This window comes from Anguilla rostrata, chromosome 13, assembly GCF_018555375.3.
Source record: "Anguilla rostrata isolate EN2019 chromosome 13, ASM1855537v3, whole genome shotgun sequence".
NCBI lineage: Eukaryota > Metazoa > Chordata > Actinopteri > Anguilliformes > Anguillidae > Anguilla > Anguilla rostrata.
This window is the reverse complement of record NC_057945.1, coordinates 34,942,053-34,961,564: the sequence shown is the minus strand read 5'-3', so window position 1 is coordinate 34,961,564 and position 19,512 is coordinate 34,942,053. Positions and strand designations below refer to the sequence as shown.

The 19,512-nt window shown below is 49.0% G+C and overlaps 2 protein-coding genes across 12 annotated transcripts in view; both read right to left on the bottom strand.

Annotated features, from left to right (window-relative positions):
- LOC135238574 (matrix remodeling-associated protein 8-like) overlaps positions 1-2,735 on the bottom strand; it is a 249,684-nt gene extending 246,949 nt beyond the window's left edge. For both annotated transcript variants that reach the window (XM_064306624.1, XM_064306623.1), the window contains exon 1: positions 2,458-2,735. In XM_064306624.1, the coding sequence (XP_064162694.1) occupies positions 2,458-2,509 (52 nt within the window). In that variant the 5' untranslated portion in view covers positions 2,510-2,735. The remainder of the gene's footprint in view (positions 1-2,457) is intronic.
- A 5,101-nt stretch (positions 2,736-7,836) lies between these two features.
- LOC135237528 (pleckstrin homology domain-containing family G member 5-like) overlaps positions 7,837-19,512 on the bottom strand; it is an 82,233-nt gene continuing 70,557 nt past the window's right edge. For 7 of the 10 annotated variants that reach the window (XM_064304724.1, XM_064304725.1, XM_064304720.1 and 4 more), the window contains 10 exons: positions 18,754-18,954; positions 17,816-17,926; positions 17,138-17,287; positions 16,360-16,497; positions 15,529-15,648; positions 14,942-15,074; positions 14,357-14,472; positions 13,598-13,740; positions 12,368-13,363; positions 7,837-10,793 (listed from right to left, as the gene is read on the bottom strand). In XM_064304724.1, the coding sequence (XP_064160794.1) occupies positions 10,784-10,793; positions 12,368-13,363; positions 13,598-13,740; positions 14,357-14,472; positions 14,942-15,074; positions 15,529-15,648; positions 16,360-16,497; positions 17,138-17,287; positions 17,816-17,926; positions 18,754-18,954 (2,118 nt within the window). In that variant the 3' untranslated portion in view covers positions 7,837-10,783. Of the gene's footprint in view, positions 10,794-12,363; positions 13,364-13,597; positions 13,741-14,356; positions 14,473-14,941; positions 15,075-15,528; positions 15,649-16,359; positions 16,498-17,137; positions 17,288-17,815; positions 17,927-18,753; positions 18,955-19,512 lie in introns of those variants that run through there. The other 3 variants (XM_064304730.1, XM_064304723.1, XM_064304729.1) reach the window with 1 other exon arrangement.

Here is a 19,512-nt window from a genome sequence, read left to right as displayed (position 1 = left end):
GAGGACGAACGGTTTAACACTCCGCTCCTCACACCGCACACTGTTCACTCAACCCTGAGGCTTCACTAATCCCTGTGTGAGGATAAACTGTTTAACAGTCCCCTCCTCACACCGCACACTGTTCACTCAACCCTGAGGCTTCACTAATCCCTGTGTGAGGACAAACTGTTTAACACTCCCCTCCTCACACCGCACATTGTTCACTCAACCCTGAGGCTTCACTAATCCCTGTGTGAGGACGAACTGCTTAACACTCCCCTCCTCACACTGTTCATTCAACTTTCAACATCTGCGAATGCTCAAAGTGACGTAACCACATCGCCTTCTTCTGTAAGACATATCTCTCTGTCTCTCTTTACATATATCGCTATCTCTCTTACAAATCCCTTACATGTTTCTCTATCCAGTTGCTCACTTGTGTCTCCGGCCTAGTTCTCAAATACACATTCATTTTTTTATTTCTGTCCGTGCCAAACAGCTTCATGTTTTTGAACCTCTCTTGTCTATTACTGCGTTCTCTTTATCTCTTCTTGAGCTGTCCCATTCACCAGCTGTGCATTGTCAAGTTCTCTCTCTCTCCCTCTTTCTCCCACTCAGCCTCTCTCACTCCCTCCTCCTCTGCCTCTACCTCCCCTCTTCCCACTCCCCCGCTCTCTCTCTCTCTCTCTCTCTCTCCCACTCAGCCTCTCACACTCTCTCCCCCTCTGCATCTCTCCCTCCCCTCTCTCTCTCCCCACTCCCCCTTCTCTCTCTCTCTCTCTTTCTCTCCATCTCCCTCCATTTCCTCTCCCCCTGCACCAGTAAAACTCCCTACAGTGCAAATAAAATCAGCGGTTCACCACTCCCATCCCCTCATTATGAATCGCCCTGAATCACCACAAGTTTACGACCAGGTCCGGCGAGAGGGAGTTGTATAATCACAGCTCCTGGCTCAACGGGACCCCCGTTGGTGACTCGCCTGCCTGTCACCCCCACCTTCTAACTCAAAACACGTTGCCATAAAAATATGTCAGAAAGAGTGGAACGCCATATCCTTGGGTGAGTAACAACCAGAACCCCATGTCTCACTTCCTTGACCCGTGAGGCATACTTGACCTCTTTATAAGACGGTCTACTCGTGCAAAGAGCAAGATTAATAACACGTGTACATCTAATAATCTTTTTATATGAATGCAAGTCTAAAGATTGTGTGCACTTTGCCTGCATTGGCTAATAGTGCTGTCCAGTTCACAATCCTGCCATAAGCCTACCCTATCCACCCCTGTTCCAGCAATAGACATGAAAGGAATACATGCAGTAAAAATCAACAAAGCAAGCTGTCTACATATTGTTTCTTTGTTGGACAATTATTTTTTTTGTGTGTGTGTGTGTTATTTTTAATTATTATTTTTTGATCCTCGTCACGCTTTCCATGAATAACAGCACAAACACTTCTTGATTATTTAGCTTGCCCTACACCCGACAAATCTTGCAGGGCTCGGTCCATCGAGCGCAGTCAACTTGTTGCTCTTCCAGATGCTCAGATCTAATCAAAACAACAACCTGTCAAACAGGGTCCCGCAGTGGAAACAGCTGGTTATGACATTCGGTTCAGCAAAAGGCCAACAGCGAAGAGGAACACATTGAAAAACCATCACGAGGCTCCTGCGAGAATTATTTGGTGTTAAAACGTAACACTCCGCAGAAAGGACAGCGAAGGCCTCGCGTGCGGAAATCGTTCAGCGGGCGCGAGACGTTATCCGGAACGACTACACTGCTCAGCCCCCGACTCGCTCGGTGACCTCTCCCTATAATAGTCCCTATCCCTTCCGTTTCAGCGCGGAACGCAGACGGGTGTTAAGTGCACACTGGTGTCTCAAACACTAGGTGGACTCAGTCTGTCAGAGCTGGTGTCCAAGAGACCGCAGGGTCGAGCCAACGGAAACGGCTCACCATTTCATCCGTCTAGTGGCTTACGGCGAAAACACCATTCTCTAGAGATGCACAGCTGTCCCTGAATTACTGCTGCTCTGGCTAGCTTTTACTTGGATAAGCTCTTAAACAGACTGCACTACAGACTACTCAGGAGCAGGTAGATGTTGTCAAGATCCAATGGTTATTTTATTAGCATGACCCTTTGAAATTAGGTAACTGCCACAATTGTTTGTTTACTTAGTAAGTAGCTAGTTATATCTTGGAATACAAACAAACAAACATCAACAAAATCATAATACTTTCAGAAAAGGACAACTCACGTTGCATCACTTAAAAACAATGTAGCAACAAAGCAAGTTTGTCTGAAAACTTGTCTGAAGACGAAAATCAAGCAAATACTTTGAAAGATTTTTTTTCGTCCAGTGCATCTGCACAATATAGTTTACAGTATATCTATCCAGAAAAACACAGGCACCACGTATATGTCAGAAGAAGAGAATGAAAGCCACCATATTCAATACAGAAGCACATGTAGATACTCACTTTGAAACAGCAGGAGTATGCGTGCAATGATATTCACTCTTGCAATCTCCATATCCAAGTTCTTTTTTTCCTTTTTTTAACTAAAATGGAACACAAGGACTTGAAGAACGGTATGCTAAAGACACACAATCAGGCCCACGGTACACCTGCCGGGACGGGAGTTAAAAAAATTTTTTTTTAAAGGTATGCACGGGTAGCCTCGGGAGACGGGGACGGACACTCGAAGACCAGCTGTTTGTCGACCCGCAACAACAGCAATACTGTACTGTCTTGCCTCTGTCTGGATGTGGGACATCCATGGCTCCACCCGCTTGGACCCCCTTACACGTGTAATTCAACTCCGCCGTCTCCCCCTACCTCGCCTCCTCCCCCTTGGCTTCTGCGATTCTGCCTTCCCTTTCTTCGCGAATAGTTGCAGCTTTGAACTTTGAAATACACCCCCGACCGCTTTGCATTTTAATGTCCAACTGATACAGTTAGAGGCACGCGATAAAAGAAGTAGACTAATACGCATCGCGCCTCAGCGTGTGACCTAGAAACCTTGTATATTCCCATCATAGTATTGTACTGGTCTCCCTGAAAGCTACAGCCTGCGGTTAAATAAATCGTTTGATGTTAACTCGAGAAAATAACTTTTAACCCTTTGCCCAAACTTGTGAATAGTGAATGGATATCCCTTGGATTCAACAGGAAACCGGGAAGCTTCGCCCAAGATTGGACCCGACCCAATCCAGAATATATGGCTAATACTGCCCTTTGAGAGAGAGTTCGCACCACTCCGTATCTCTTGAAGCACCGCCTCGCACCTTTCCGCTGCTAAGCAATGCTGAATTATTTTTACAGTTGCCACGACTGACGAACCGACAACCTTCAAAACAGTTTTTTTTCCTCCTTCTTTTTTTCTTGAATCTGCCTCCACCCCCACCCGCACCTGGTTTTGGGTCATGGGAACTTTACCAATATCAACACAGTAAAAGCCGTGGAATAAATATGTATTTATACAGGGTCTCGGATGGCCACCGCAATGTACATATGTTTACACGTGCAAAAATAACTGCCGGCTCTCAAATGGAGCAAATGTCATCTAATATGACCATCTGCGAGACGCCACATAGTTTGTGGTCTATTTGTCATCATTCCGCCCTATATTTCTCACAGACGTGTTTTGCGATAAAGATAACATTTCTAAACGTTAAGAATACCGTTTCTTTTGTCTTTAAAAGAACATCACGTCAGTTTTTGGTTAGGAAGACGTGATTTGTTTTCAGAGATCCCGAAAGATCAACGTGGAAACAGTTAAGCCATTTCAGGATATCTTGTTGAAATCCGATTATAGAGGAATTCTTCTGGAGTTCAACATCTGCAGGAAGACTTGAACAAGACTTGGAGGGCCATGGAAATAACTTTTGAGTTCTGAGGTCACAAACCAAGTGAACACGGTGGTTAGCCCCACCTGTATACAGTAGCCTATCTCCCATGATCAAATGGTCGAAACAAGAAAATGAGAAACAAAATTAGTGTCGGTGAGGAAAAAAAAAACACTAGCCTCTTTTTCCCTCGTTGATCATAGCTTGTCTGTGAACAAAAGGTAACTGTAAATATATCTGGCCGCACAAGCTAGGACGAAAATACTAGCATATGCGTGAAATACAGCAGGGTCTAATACAGAACCATTTTTATAGCGCCCCCCCCCCTCAGAAAATGGTGGCAAATATTATGCCCAAGGCCTAATATTTCTTCTTAAAGCTTCGGTGGAAGGGGGAGGGTGTAAGACGAAGGTTTGATTTATCGTTGAATAGAATGGTGGAAGGCTCTTTGTAGCCCCCCCCACCCCACCCACCCTCACTCTCCATAACCCAGGCCCGTGATTCATAGTCCCACAGGGACCTGGGCTACGCTCCCGGAGGGGGGGGGGGAGCAGACCCATGCTAGAGGCGGGGCAGTATTTACAGGCTCCAGACGTGGGGGGGCGAGGGGAGGCAGTGTACCTCACACTTGGCCCACGCTGCCTCTCTCTCTCCAGGACCGGAGAGAACAATCAAGCCCCTCTGTCCCGGGATACCCCCCCTCCCCCCCACCCCCCACCCCGTAGCCCAGCGGGAAGGTGCGGCCGAAAACAAGCGTCCCGAAGACGCTCTGCTACAGGACAGCAGCCCCCAAAAACAACGACAGTGTCCCTCACCTCCTTCACTCACGCAGTCATCGGCTGAATGAAACGGTGGCTCTCCAAAAGCGAAGGCCTTCCTTCCTTCCTTGGGGGGGTCAGGGGTCAACCAGAGTAGCTGCAGCCTGTGAAGCAAACTTGCCCTGGCCAAAACAAACAGAACTATGGGTAAAAAGCAGCCTCCAAATGAGATTATGTACCTGCCATTTTCTTTTCCAAGATTGTAGAGCTGACTATACACGAGGGATGTGTTACTCTCAGCCTGGTGCGCATATACAGTGTAAGTGTTTGCATGTATGTTAGTTGCACAGGATAAACATATTATTGTGTGAGATGCCGGTGCTATAGCAGTTTTTAAATCAGCACGTTAGGAAGAACACAAGAGGAAATGACCGAAAAGAGAGTGATCATTATCACTTGTACTGTAATAGCGATAGATAGCAATTAGCGATAGATAGCGATTATAGTAATAGCGATTTTCTATATGGTCAGCTTGCACAGATAAAAATAAAACAGACTTGAATTGATTAAATAATTGTGAAACAATAAAGTGATCCATATAAAAGAACTGCAATAATGTAACATTACTATAATCACAAGGACTAATGCTCAAAATATAACACATCAGAAAATGCAAATATACAGCCTATATTATGGCCTCAGTGCTGCCCTCCTCCTCTGGTGTCTTCTTAAACATGGGGTTGACAAAGAAAAACACAATAAGTAAAATTAATCTGCAATTCATTCTGTATTAATATTCAAATCTGAACTGTATTTAACTCCAAAAGGAGCTGTCCAATGTAATTCTGGCCGCCCAAATTCTTTGTTTGTTTGCTTTCAAGTATAAGATCAGAGCTGAACTTTTCTTAAAGAAAAAAGCAAGGGTGGAAAATTCATTCCTATGACATCACCTGTTTTGGGAACATTTGCTACAGTATGGAAGCAAAGGAAACAGAGTGAGAGACAAACTGAGCTCTGCTGCCACCTTGTGTCTCTCTTGCATAACTGCACACTCATTTGAAAAAAAAAACATTCACAAATACTTGGAATGACTCAAGAGCCTCAAAAGCTCTCTTAAGGGGGACATGTTGAGCCTAGGATTATATACACAAACACATAATGCAGAATCTTTGGAGAAACTCTTAAGTGTCCATACTTGTGGGCTGCATTTTAAGCTAATAAAATCGTCAAATCTTGAGGGGGAAAACACACAGAGAAGAAAAGTGACCGTGTGCTCCTCTCCTCTCCCTGTCTCTGGTCGTGTTGGAAAGAAAAGTCGGTCCATCCCTCCGGGAAACTTTTCCAGGCCAGGGAGAGTCCAGATCCGATTCAAGTCCCTGCCCGAGCATTCCCGCAGTCAGCCGCGGGCGCTGACTCAGCAGGAAGAACAGCCACAGCGGCGGTCAACAGAGGGAGAAAGAACCAGTACTTTCAGCCCAGCCCTGGTCCAGTCCAGTCCAGAACACGTCAGCATCCACAATCATACGTGCGTTCAGCTGATGTTAACAGCTGGCTTCTCGCTTTGGAAAAGCAGTGCTTAAAGCTCTATCTTTGCCTGCCGCTCCACTGGAGACAGGTTTCTGCTCTACGTTAAATTCAAAACACATTCGCAAATCTAATTTTTTTTTTTTTGCGCTCAGAGGACAATTTTAACAGCTGTTTAGGTGACAAATTTGTGAGCTTTTTGTGTGACACAGTAGCGTGATACAAGGCAGCGTGAGCACCTTTAATCACGTGATGCACATGTCACAGTCTTACACTGAACGCAACACTGAGTAAAGCTAAGAGTTCAACAAAACAAATCTACAATCTTTATCTTTATCAGCAGTGGAACAGAATGTCTAGGATGGGCTAGAACTATATTATTCACCATGGCGACTGCTGCTTTGAACACGGTGACAAACAGCAAGAAACGCAAACTTGTGGATTCTGGAGGCAGTGTTGCGACATTCCGGGTAGCCCCAAGTCTCTTCTATAATAATGAAAGCACTTGCCTGTGATGACGCAGTATGATTGCACTCACTAAAAAAAATCTATTTTCTTTAGTGGTTACAAGACAACAACAACAACGAAAAAAAAAAACACCATGGAGCCACAAGTTATTACTCTGAATATCACTGCTGCACATTCTAATTCCCCAGTTGAAGGTGAAGACAGTTCATACGCTGGTCTTAGGATTCAGCTCCTTATACTGAACATTGAACATTCTCTCACTGATAAAGCTCCAAGGGTTCTGATTGGCTGGGTGAGTATGAATATTCATGAGGAGGCAACATCAACACTTCCAAGCATCAAAATAATACGCGCATCCTAATCAGCTGAGGTGCTGAGCGGTGGAATCTACACGCTAGGAAAAAAGGGTTATTCAAAGGTTCCTTAGCCTATCTTCATAGGGGAACCCTTTTAGGTTCTTAATGGAATCCTCTGTTGTAGAGATGAAAAGTGTGAAAGCTCCCAGATTAAACCATTTTGCCCAATAAAGAACCCTTGAACTGGACTGGAGACACCGCCTTCGATGATAGAGACAGAGAAACAGTCTTCCGGACCACCTTTCTAAAACTGAGCGTGTCTGATTTTAAGACCACGAATGAACCCTTCAATACCATTTCGACTGAACCCTTTATCCGCATTAAACCCATCAGCGTCTATCCCCGGATTTCATGGCCATTTCTAATGATACCCATTCAATGGTACCCCATTTCAAATGGTACCCAGCACCCATCACCTGACTCCCATCACCTGAAACTTACAGTACATGACCCTTACCAATGACGCCATTGATATAATATTTATTTACATATGGAGCCTTCTTAAATGTGACCACCCCACGTATGACGCACTGTCAGGTGACAAGGGCTGAGAATCTACACGGTCATACGGGCATCGGTTGAAATTGGCACTGACCAAAGACCCTGAGGGATCAGAACATCGTCCGTTTAGCACAAATTAACGTTGTGTGTCGGGGCTCACGAGCGTGCCCAGCTCTGCTTGCAGTTCAATCATCAACACTCGTCATGGTAACACAGGCCGAGGCACAAGAACCTCAACGCTGTTATGTGGAACCTGAACCTGAACCAGAACCTGAACCTGATGAGCAGTGAAGAAGCAAAGACAAAATGGGTCCACAGGAGCAGAATATGACATCGGTAGACACGGGAGATGCCTGTGAAGAGGTGAAGAATAAAATAAAATAAAATAAAAGGCTCACAAAAGTGCCTGATCAATAATGGTTTTAATGGGCTGTTATTGGGTTTGCACTGATAACACGCAGTGCCATGTTGGCATTTTGCCATCCATTCAATTGAAATCAATAAAAATACTGAGAGGAAAGAAGACATGGATTCGAACAGCCAAAGGTATCAAACTTTTGTTTTCTTGATCGTAGCCTATTTCCCCTATTTTCTAATCATTTTATCGGAGAGTCTTTGGACCTTTTCAAGGTGCGGATTTTATCATGACTTGATTTATATCTTTGTTTTACAAACATACATTTTTTTTGGCAATCACTGAGGAGGCACTATAACAGAACAAATCAATGGAATCAACGTAGTTTAGCCAACTAGACACTTCAAAACAATTTTTTTTACATGAAACAATGCATTGTTAACAATGCTAAAGTACATTAATGTACAGAACGTTACAAAAACACTTTACACAAATAATGGAAGTTTCTGTTGATTTAAGACCAAGACACTCCCTTTGAGGCACAAAGAGAATCTTGTTTTCAAAGCAGATTTGAGTTTATCATTAGACACGTAAACAAAATAAAGATGTTAGGCTGAAACAATGCTAACACAAACAACGGACATACTAAGGAGATGTCACAAGTATGCATCCAAATAACATAAACCATATACTTTATATAAAACAAAACAAGATTAATAAATATGACATACAAAAAATGACAGAAAAACAGGGTTGAATCTATTAGCTTTGGGCAACGTTAAAATTGGAAGTTAAATGATCCTTTCAGTATATCCCCTAGGTGTAATTAAACTTGTCCAAACAGGAATTGTGGGACACACACCACTGCCTTGGCCATTAGCTATCAAAGGAAAACATATTTCAGAGACAATTCGCTCCGACTACGAAAACGTTCGGCCTTAACATTAAACTCAGAGGCACCATTAACTGTAAATTACACAGCACATTTGTTAAACGTTAAATTTTTTAAAAAGTACATAATAAAAAAAAAACAATGCCTCAATCTTATTTTTTGAAAGTTGAAAGGCCATAGGGCATCATAGTAGGATTAAATCACCCCTTAATGTAAACTCTAGGTCATTTCTGTGGTTTTCCAATCACGCTATTCCTAAATGAACCACAAGGAGGCAGCAAGACCTCCGCTTAACTCAAGTAGTGTCATTCTTAGCCTCTTAGGAGTTCAGCCTCCTTAACTGCATTGTCTTCGCTGGCTAGTGTTCACCACAGTCCCAGTAATTCAAACAAACATTAGCAGGAAATCTGGCCGCAATACTATTACTGACAGAACCATTCTGGAAAGTGTTGAGAAAAAAAAACCAAAAACAAAAAAAAAAAAAAAACCCAAGAAATGTTCAAGGTCAAAATGTTCTCACCTCCAATATCAACTTCCTTAAAATCCCTCTGCGTACAACTAAGCTCACGTTAGTCACAAACCCAAGCCAAACATTAGGACAACTTTCTGCAAACACAATTTTTTTTAAACGCACGTCAGTCTGTGTAATGCATTCTGTGCTCTTATGTTCCCTTTGACCTGACTACATTTTCCAACAGGCTGGAGTTGGCCTGTCCCATTTGCGGTTAGCTTCCTGCAAGTCCACAACTTCACCTCACCCCTTTCACCCACTGATATATGGTTTCAGATAACTGCAGAGTTCCTGGTATGCCACACCTCTCATATAAAACCAGGCTAGCTCTCACATGCACCGCATACAGCCAACAACCAAATGTCACTGGAAAACTTTTTTCAGTTTCAGCCACGTCGTTTTTCTGTGTGGCTGACGTCTAAGGTACACTTAGTGGGTGGAGCCAAATGGTGTAATCCATGGCAACCTTTTGAACCAATCAAAGTGTTCTGATTCAATTCTAAAGGCCTTTTGATTGGTTCAAATCAATCAGTTACTGAGAACATCTGGCATGGGGCCTTGCCCATAATAATAATTTAAAAAAACGAGACAGATCTGGTTGAGCAGAACTGCACCACATAACGCACTCGGATCCTAAATCACATCACGCTTGACTGCGCTGCTCCTCCTCTTTGATAGTTATGGGTAATTCCTGCAGGTCTTTGGGGGCACTGCGGCAGTTTTGGTGGCATATTCCAAAGATAACCGGGTTTCTTTGGTTCGGTCAGAATTTGAGTGCTCAGACTAATTGTTTGCGTCCTTTGTTTCTCTCTCTCTCTCTCTCTCTCACACACACACACACGCACGTTCACACACACACACACACACACACAGAGTTATGGAGTGCACTCTTACATAGTAAGTTCTTCTCTGAATGCCCTCCACACGCATCGTTGTGTTCTTTCTTTGAAATGACGAGGAAAAGTAAAAAAAACAAAACAAAAAAAACAAAACAAATATGAATCCAAGGTGCTACAGGTTCGTGACTTTTTTTTTTTTTGAAGTCGCTGTTGTTCTTTTTTTTTTCCCCCACACCATGCGTGTCTATGCGTCAGGCCCCTCCCCCCCCCCTGCCGCCCCCAATTTCCCCCCACAGGCAGCAGGGGTGTCCTACAGGGGTCCCGCTCTCGTCAGCGTTGGAGGTGGGCGGTCCTTCTCTCCCACACGCCTGCCCAATCTCTTTGGGGCTTACGGGTACTGTCCTGGGGCCCCTTCCGGTCTCCTTCAGTGTCCGAATTCACACCCCCCCCCCGCTGCTACAAAGTGCAAACAATTCAACTCCCCCCTCCCCGCCGGCACCTCCCTTCCCTAGCAAACATAAAAATCAACGCAACCAAGCAATAATAATTATCACCATTATCATCACTGTAATCGTGAGGCTATGAGAAAAGGTCTACGTGCGCAGTCTCTAAAGGGAAGGGGGGGAGTCGCGGACGTTCACACTCAAGAGCGCATCGGTGTCACGGGGAATTCAGTCCCTCGGAGTGCGAGAGCTCCATCTTGCAGTTCCGTCCGGAGGCTTGGCCACGGCATCTGGCACCGTTCCCCAGTCTGACTACACTTCCCTAGGAAACATCACAAAAAAAATAAAAAAGTGCGTTAGATGGACACAGAAAGGGCAACCAAGTTTCAAATTAGACAAATGAAACCCCTGTGAAAGCGTGATATACCAGTTATGTATGAATTAAATTGTCCTAGGATTTCATTTATAACTAACCTGGGTGAGCAAATTTACACCAGTGATATAGAAATTATTACTCATAAACCACAGGAGCACATTTCGTTAGCAAAACAATAATTACTATATGTAACCATATATTTTGCTTCTGTACAGGCCGTAAAAGAGCATTAATAAGGCAAGTTTTTACACCTCTAATTTGTACATTGAGAAGTGCTTTAAGTTTCCTGGTTAACAGATGACATTGTTCCTATTAGGCTTCTCATATACTGGGAGTTAGCCTGTGTGTTTCCTGAGTCTTGCCTATAAATGAAAGCATAATGTGAAAACCACTGCAGCACAGGTCTGTTTAAACCATCTCTCCTCTGTGCTGCTACTGGTGGAAAGAAAAACACGGTTACACCAGACACCACAGGGAATTACCAGCACAATGCCTATTGATCAAAGCGCCTTTTTCTCATGGCTGGCAAAGGAACGGGGCCTCTGTAGCAGCCCTGGGGCGGAGGGCTGGGGGCGAGATCGTTTGATTGCGAGGCTCGTGGCTCCAGGCCGAGACAAAGGAACGAGACGTCCGAATGCCAGCTTCCCACACCCAAAACCCAAACGCACCCCACCCCACCCCCACCGCCACCGCCACCGCGGGCCGCACACAATGTGCGAGCTAAATTCGGGCGGTCAGGAACGGGGCGGGGCCGAGGACGCATGACCCTGCGCGCAGGCTCCTTCACGCGAAAACAAAAAGCCGTCGCGCCAAGCCGCCATTTCGCCCCCGTGCTGACGACGACGCAGACGCCCGCGCAACTGGCGATCCTGATTATCGATTGTGTGGCCCGTGGGTCCATAACAGTGTTAGGACCGCCAGTGAGGGGTCTTTAAAGCAGAGGTTTACAGCTGTGAGCACCGGGAAGCTGTTCAATTAATCATACATATTAAAACTTAAACGGGTAAACATGAAAAAACAGGGTGGCTGTGTTTAAAGCTTTTGAAGGGGAACAAGCCCTCAAAGCATTGAAACAAATGGAGCTGATGCAGCTTTGACCCACTCAGACATTTATATTTACTTTATAAACAATGCAGCACAGGGAAGGGATGCAATACAGCACAGGGAAGGGATGCAATGCAGCACAGAGAAGGGATGCAATGCAGCACAGAGAAGGGATGCAATACAGCACAGAGAAGGGATGCAATGCAGCACAGAGAAGGGATGCAATGCAGCACAGAGAAGGGATGCAATACAGCACAGAGAAGGGATGCAATGCAGCACAGAGAAGGGATGCAATGCAGCACAGAGAAGGGATGGTGTGGTGCAGAAATGAGGGGAAAGAAAGACAGACAGAAGAGGGCGAGCAAGTTAATGTGTGGAGAAAGTGCAGTGGTAGATATGCTTCAGTAATGAGAGAGAGAGAGTGGGGTGCATGGAGGGGGGCGGGTGAGGTTTGGGTGAGGTCTGAAAGGACTTACGATGCTGTGAGTGTGGAGTTGAGCACCAGGGTGGTGCGTATCTTGTACAGCTGGGCCAGGGTCAGCTTCTTGTGCTGCTGGGCGGGGCCATGGGCCTTGCTCTTGCACTTCCTGCCTGCCCCGGGCTCTCTGCAGTCCTGCTCCTCACCGCTGTCGCCCAAGCTGCAGCTGCAGTTGCAGTTCCCCTCCGGCGCTGCGGGGGGCGCCGTCTCACAGTCCGACCCGCTGCTGCTGGCCCGGCTGCAGGGGCAGCTGCGGCTGCCGTGGGCCTCGGCCCGTCTCAGGATGTCGCTCAGCTCCCCCTCGGGCGCGCTTTGGGTCAGGCGGTCCCCCCCGGTGTCGGGCCGGCCCTCGTCCGCCTCGCGGGGCAGCTCGGCGCTCCGGGGGTCCCGCTTGCAGAGGTGGGGCAGGGACCTGCTCCCCTGGACCGACGTCTCCGCGGCGCCCCCCGGTGCCCCCGGGAGGGCGTGCTGGCAGAGCCGCTGCAGCAGGTTGTCCTCGGACCGCGACCGGTTCGCGAACACCTGCAGGCAGTGGGGGCGGGGCTGCACCGGGGGGCGTCGCCGCAGCCGGAGGGAGCTGTCCACCGAGCGCTGGGAGCCGCTGGAGGACAGGTCCTCCTCCTCCTCTTCCTCCCCAGGCTCCGCCTCCTCGCCCTCAGTCTCCTCCCCCTCGCTGTGACCGGGCCTCGCCCTCAGGTGCAGCTCTCTCAGCAGTGATTCGGGGGACAGCGTCCCGTAGGCGCTGTCCATGGACAGCGAGCGGCACTGGGGGTCCATGTCGGCCTTCACCTCCACCTCCGTGCAGAAGAGGTGACGGAGGCTTTTGGGGTTAGGGTGCAGCGCCGTCGAGTGACGGGAGGGTGTCTCCGCCTCTGAGAGGGAGCCCTCCCCAAACGACTCCCCCAGATCCGTGCGGAAGGACGACGAATCCTCGGACCCGTTGGTCTCCTCCAACACGGCCACCGACAGGGTCTCGGTCGAGCCGTCCGATTGGCTGTGGGAAAGGCGTGGGAGGGGTTTAGGAGACAACAGGAAGAGAGAAGTGAGATGGGGAGACCAACAATTGATTCTCCAACACTTTCATAAAGGTTTTAGAGAAAGAATCACATACTATGATACAAGCTATAATGTACATTATGCTAATTTCCACGTTTCACTGGATTCATACTGATTCAATAATAACTCCATACTCTCACAGTAAATGGGTGCATGCGCGCGTATGAAGTACCTTCCGCTCTGCTGTTCCTTGTGCGGCAGACAGGGGGAGCTGGCGGCGGAGTTGCTGCTCTCGTCCCCCTCCCCCACCGTCGGCTGCAGGGGGGTCACCTGCCGCCGGACGTGCTCCTCCGAGCGAAGCTTCTGAAGCCGATTCTGCGGAAGAGAACGAGAGCGCACCTTTAGGACCGCGAGCGTTTAGGGGACAGCCAGCCATGCCACCATTTCCTCCAAATAAGGTACAGCGTGGGTCAATTTCTGCGCCTGTGCCACTTTCATGGTAAGTGGACTGCATTTATATAGCGCTTTTATCCAAAGCGCTTTACAATTGATGCCTCTCATTCACCCATTCACACACACACTCACATTCATATACTCACTCACTGAAAGGCTGCCATACAAGGTACCAATCAGCTCGCTGGGAGCAATTAGGGGTTAGGTGTCTTGCTCAGGGACACTTCGACATGCCCCGGGCGGGGGATCGAACCGGCAACCCTCCGACTGCCAGACAACCGCTCCTGAGCTACGTCGCCCCACTTTCATGCTACATGCACGTCCATCCAGCACTTACTGTGCCTTGTAGCATTGTTTTGATGTTGTAGCTTGTAATGCCTCCTAGCTTCAAATGTAATGCAATGTTAATGTGTGCAAGGAGGAGGGTTTTTCTTTTATTTCTTTCCATTTTCTCCCAAATTCAGTCATTATACCCCAATTCCCCATCTGTGTATGAGGAGGAGGGCTTTTCTAATGCAAACACAGAGGCCGCCGTTACCTGGACGTTGTAGATGGCGTCTATCCAGTTGCGCCCCTGGGTGGCGCTGTTGGCCTGAAAGGAGTAGGCCGCCACCGCGCTGTGGAACTCATTGAGGTAGATGAGTAGGAAGGAGCCTGGGGTGTGTGGAGGGTGGGAGTGGGGGGGGGGGGAAGAAGAAAGAGAGATCAGATTTTCTGATGCACAGTTCACTCTGAAGCTTACGACAGCCGGCCAGTCCATAGGGGGAAACTTAGTGGTGGTGTGGACGGTTGTCATGACAGCGAGTGGGGAAAGTATGACCATTCAACAGTGGCTGGGCCCGATGGCTAATGCATTAGCTCGACTGTGACTGAAATGTAATGGCTGAATGGCAAGACTGGTAAAGAGATGGTGGCTATTAACAGGTAAGCTGATTCATTACTAGAGAGGAGATAATTAACGGGACAGTGACTAGACCGTAAGTGGGACGTGAGTTTGGTGCAGAGTTTGGTGGCTGTAATGTAGCTGGGGAGCGGAGTTTGGTGAGTGTGTGGGGGAAATCGAGCGGTTATGGGATAAGCAGGCGCTGGGGTCAGGGGTCAGGGGTCAGGGGTCAGTGCTCACCAGGGTCTTTCAGCTCTCTGCACACCACGTTGTTGATGAGCAGGGGCTGGCGGATCACCTTGACCTTCTCCACGCGCTTCACCGACTTGGTGATCAGCAGGAGGTCGGTGAACAGGAAGCAGTACACGTCCATCTGGGAGAGAGAGGGAGAGGCGCACACTAGGGTCAAACCTTTTTGGGTCGACTGGTTTTGGACCTTCTGTGGCTTTGACCAGATTCAGATCGTTCTCGGTAAAAGCTCACTGAGAACGGGCAGCATTCGCCAGCCTCCATGTACCACAATTCCACCACCTCCTTCAATGAATCAACGGTCATGGTGGTCAATGAACCGATTTTCCCTATCTAATGCTGAGTTTGCTGAAAAGCTCTGGGAATTAACAGGAGAATACTTCAATTGTTTCTGTACAACATCCAAGTGAATTGTATGTAAAACTGCACTCTGTGTCATTTGCACCAGATAACAGCATCTGTTAAATGCCGAAACGTAGCATAATGCAAGAACCGTAGGACCAGAGCCCTCACTAAGATGGCCGCCCCCTCGGTCTGTTTCCTTGTGGATGACCTCGTGGTGGAACAGCCCTACTCACCCTGCTCTCCTTGCCCTCTTTCATGCGCAGCGCCCCCTCCAGGTGGAGCTCCCGCGTCTCCTCGGGGGTGATGCCCATCATGGGGGCGGTCAGGTCGATGCGGCTGAACTCGCGCAGGATCTGGGGGGGGGGGGTGAGAGTGCAAAGCGTGATCCCAGGAACATGATGAATCTCACCACAGTGTTGTGGAGGACTGATTAGAACACAAGTCTCATTCACAAACGGCCCAGTCCTGCTGGTCAGATAAACTGTTCCCAGTAAACAGCCCAGCCCTATAAATGGGTTAAATGCTCTTTGTGAAACCTGCTGCCCTGTTTGCCCTGGCACACTGGTGGTGGAATGAGCTTCCCACTACAGTCAGGACAGCAGAAACCCTGCTCATCTTCTGACACAGAATGAAGACCCACCTCTTTAGACTGCACCACTGGCTCTCCCGACACCCGTTAGCTACCCTTTCTCTCCTGCTGAATCTCCTTCTGGGATGAGGTTATAGATATAGCTGTGTGATTAGGTCATCTGTCTAGTGGTATTTACTTTTCTTTCACCACGAACTGCCAGTTTATATAAACGGGGCCTTCAGAGCCTTCTGGGTGATGTCACACTTTTGTACTCCCGCCAGTAACACTGATTTTCTGCCCTACCACAAGTCACTCTGGATCAGAGCGTCGGCTAAGTGAGTGTAATGTAATGTACATAGCAGAGACTGTAATATGAAGTAACTTGCTTCTCTGGAGCGCCTCCCCCTAACCTCCCTGTGCTGTGATGGGGGTCCCTTGAGCCCCCCCCCCCTCCCCCAACTCCCCTACCCTGTGATGGGGTTCCCCCCCTCACCTTCTCCACCTCCTCGCTGCCCCCCTCCACGGCCTCGTAGGACTCGATGCGGCTGGAGGTGGCGGCCAGCTTCTGCCGCTCCTGCCGCTGGCGCATCTGGGAGTTGACGCTGTTGATGAAGCCCTCCACCAGGCCCACCTGGGAGAGAGGGGGGGGGGCAGCCGCGCCCGCCGTTAGCATCGGGGAACACACATGCCTGCTACACGCTACTTTCGGCTCCATCTGCTATCACCCCAACCCTTCCTCCCTCATTCCCTCCATCATCGCACACTCCTCCTCCCCCCTTCTGTCATCTCTCCATCCTCACCCTCCGTTTATCTCTTTATGAGCGGTGGAAAGTCCAGGGGTCAGAAAAGTGAAAGTCCTACCATGCGTTTATTCCTCCCCATGAACTCAGACCAGCTGATTTCACTGATTAGTTCTGCCATCCTGGTGCTGATAAACAAATCCAGGTTACTGGAGCAAAATACTGAGGATGGTTTTTTAACTTTCTGAACCTTGGATTTTTAACTGTATCTGCTCTTTTCTTTTCTTATCTCCCTCCCTCAGTCTGTCTGTCCCTCCCTCCCTCAGTCCCTTGCTCTGTCCCTCCCTCCCCCCCTCCCTCCCCCTTCGTCCAACTGTCCATCCCACCTCCCTCCGTCTGTCCATTCCTCCATCTACAGATCCCTCCCTCTCTCCCTTGCTCTGACCCTCCCTCCCCTCCCCCCTCCCTCCCTCCCCCCCCCCCCCCTCCCCCCCCCCCCTCCCCCCACCCCTCCGCTCCCCCCCTCCTCACCATGCCGCTGACGGCCTCGCGGGTGGCCGGCTCGTCGGTCTTCTTCAGCACGCTCTTCAGCAGCAGCGGGTACTTGGTGAGCCGCTGGTGGGGCTTGGCCAGCATGTCCGTCAGCTTCAGCCGGTTGCACTGCTTGTGAGTCTCCGCCCACTGTGGGAGGAGCAAAAGAAGCGTTGATGACACACACCCACAGCGCAAGCACCGCCCATAACAAAAGGCCACAGGAAGGAGGAAGGAGGGGGGGGAGAGGAAGTGATCAAACATGCAGGTTACCAGATGTCCTGGTCAGACCGGGGGTCCAATACATATTTGTTTTGGATTCAAATACTTTTCTGTGCTCTATTGATCTTGCCTGGCGTAACTGAGCCTGCCAGTATGACCAGATGGCAGGGTTTGCACCTTATTTCATTGGTTCAAATACACCAGACAAGATCAGTAAAGCGTAGAAAGGTACTTGAATCCAAAACAAACACGTATTAGACCCAGGTTTGGTCCTGGTACCATTATGCCGTTCGAAACACGTTCTGTCGCACCACCAGAAAGAGACAGGTTTCCCCGATTGCTCTGGAGAAGCGTGCTCACAGAGGCACGTGGATGGCGACACGATGGCGGCGTAGGGGGGCGCAGGGTAACGCAGCGAACACACGGCTGCGTGGGAGGGGGGCGCGTTCCGCTCACCGTCACATAGATCCTGAAGAGCTCGTTCTCCTTCAGCAGGTTCCTGGTGTACTCCAGGCAGCTCTCCTCCTCCATGCAGTAATGGATGTAGGGCTGGAACCTGGAGCCAATCTGTACATCACACACACACACACACACACACACGGGGGCCGTGTCAGTTCAAATTAAGAATGTATTTTTACTTCAAGAATGCGTCCTCCATCACAGTCAGCAGTTTTTGGCTTTTGTGCAGCGTGTAGCGTGTGTGGGAATTTGACTTTAACTGGACAAATAGGGGAAACTGTATGTGCTTTTACCTGTGGCTGATTGCAATCTTGCTTTGTCTGTGTGCAAGTGTCTGCACATGCACGTGCACTTGTGTGTGTGTGTGCATATGTATATGCATATGTCCGTGCATATGAGTATGCACTTGTGTGCATGCATGTGTGTATGTGCATATGTGTGTGCACTCGTGTGTGTGTGTGTGTGTGTGCATATGCGTGTGCACTTGTGTGTGTGTGTGCATATGTATATGCATATGTCCGTGCATATGAGTATGCACTTGTGTGTGTGCATGTGTGTGTGTGCATATGTGTGTGCACTCGTGTGTGTGTGTGTGCATATGCGCATGCACTTGTATGTGTGTGTGTGTGTGTGCATATGCGTGTGCACTTTTGTATGTGTGTGTGTGTGTGTGTGTGTATGCATATGCGTGTGCACTTGTGTGCGTGCATGTGTGTGTGTGCATATGCGTGTGCACTCGTGTGTGTGTGTGTGTGCATATGCGTGTGCACTTGTGTGTGTGTGTGTGTGTGTGTGTGTGCGCATATGTATATGCATATGTCCATGCATATGAGTATGCACTTGTGTGCAAGCATGTGTGTGTGTGTGCATATGCGTGTGCACTTGTATATGTGTGTGTGTGTGTGTGTGCACTTGCGAGCATGCGGGCCACTCACAGTCTGGAAGCCCTCGTGCAGGTGGGCGGGGTCGAGCAGGGCGCGGCTCTCCCGGGCCTTCTCCAGCGCGGGCAGCATGACCTGGGCCCACAGCGCCGTGTGCAGCCGCACCACTTCCTGGATGTTGCTGAAGAGGCGCGACGGCTCCACCTCCGTCAGCAGCCCGCTGTCCTGCAGGTTCAGCAGCCCGCACAGGAACAGCTGCGGGGGGGGAGGGGGAGGAGGGAGAGGAGAGAGAGGGAGAGAAGAGGAGGGAGAGAGAGAGAGAGGAGTGAGGGGAGAGAGGGACGAGAAGAGAGATGAAGAGGAATAAGGGCTCGGTGTTAGGACCTCTGCCTCCTGACGACACAACTCATCCCCTCCCTCTTTGACCCCCAACTTCCCCCTTTTCCTTTTCCCAATATTGCTTGATGGCCCATGTCATCACTGCCTCTGCTCCTTGTCCTCACGGCGGTACCGATGGCCCAGAAGGACAATGCTGCAGGTGTACCGAGGGCGCATTTAGGAAGCGACCGCTCTGCAGGTGTACTGAGGGCGCATTTAGGAAGCGACCGCTCTGTAACGGGCCTGCGCCAGATGTAAGAGCAGCGGAGTTCTCCGGCACAAACGTAGAGAAAGCTTGGGGGCGCGGCAGGCTGCAAGCGCTTTGGCGGGGTGCGCACGCGTGTCCGAGTTCTCCCCGACGCAACAGCGCCCCACGGCGACGGGACGCGCTTACAGTCGCGATCATGGCGTCCCGGGTGCGGGAGGAAGTAAGAC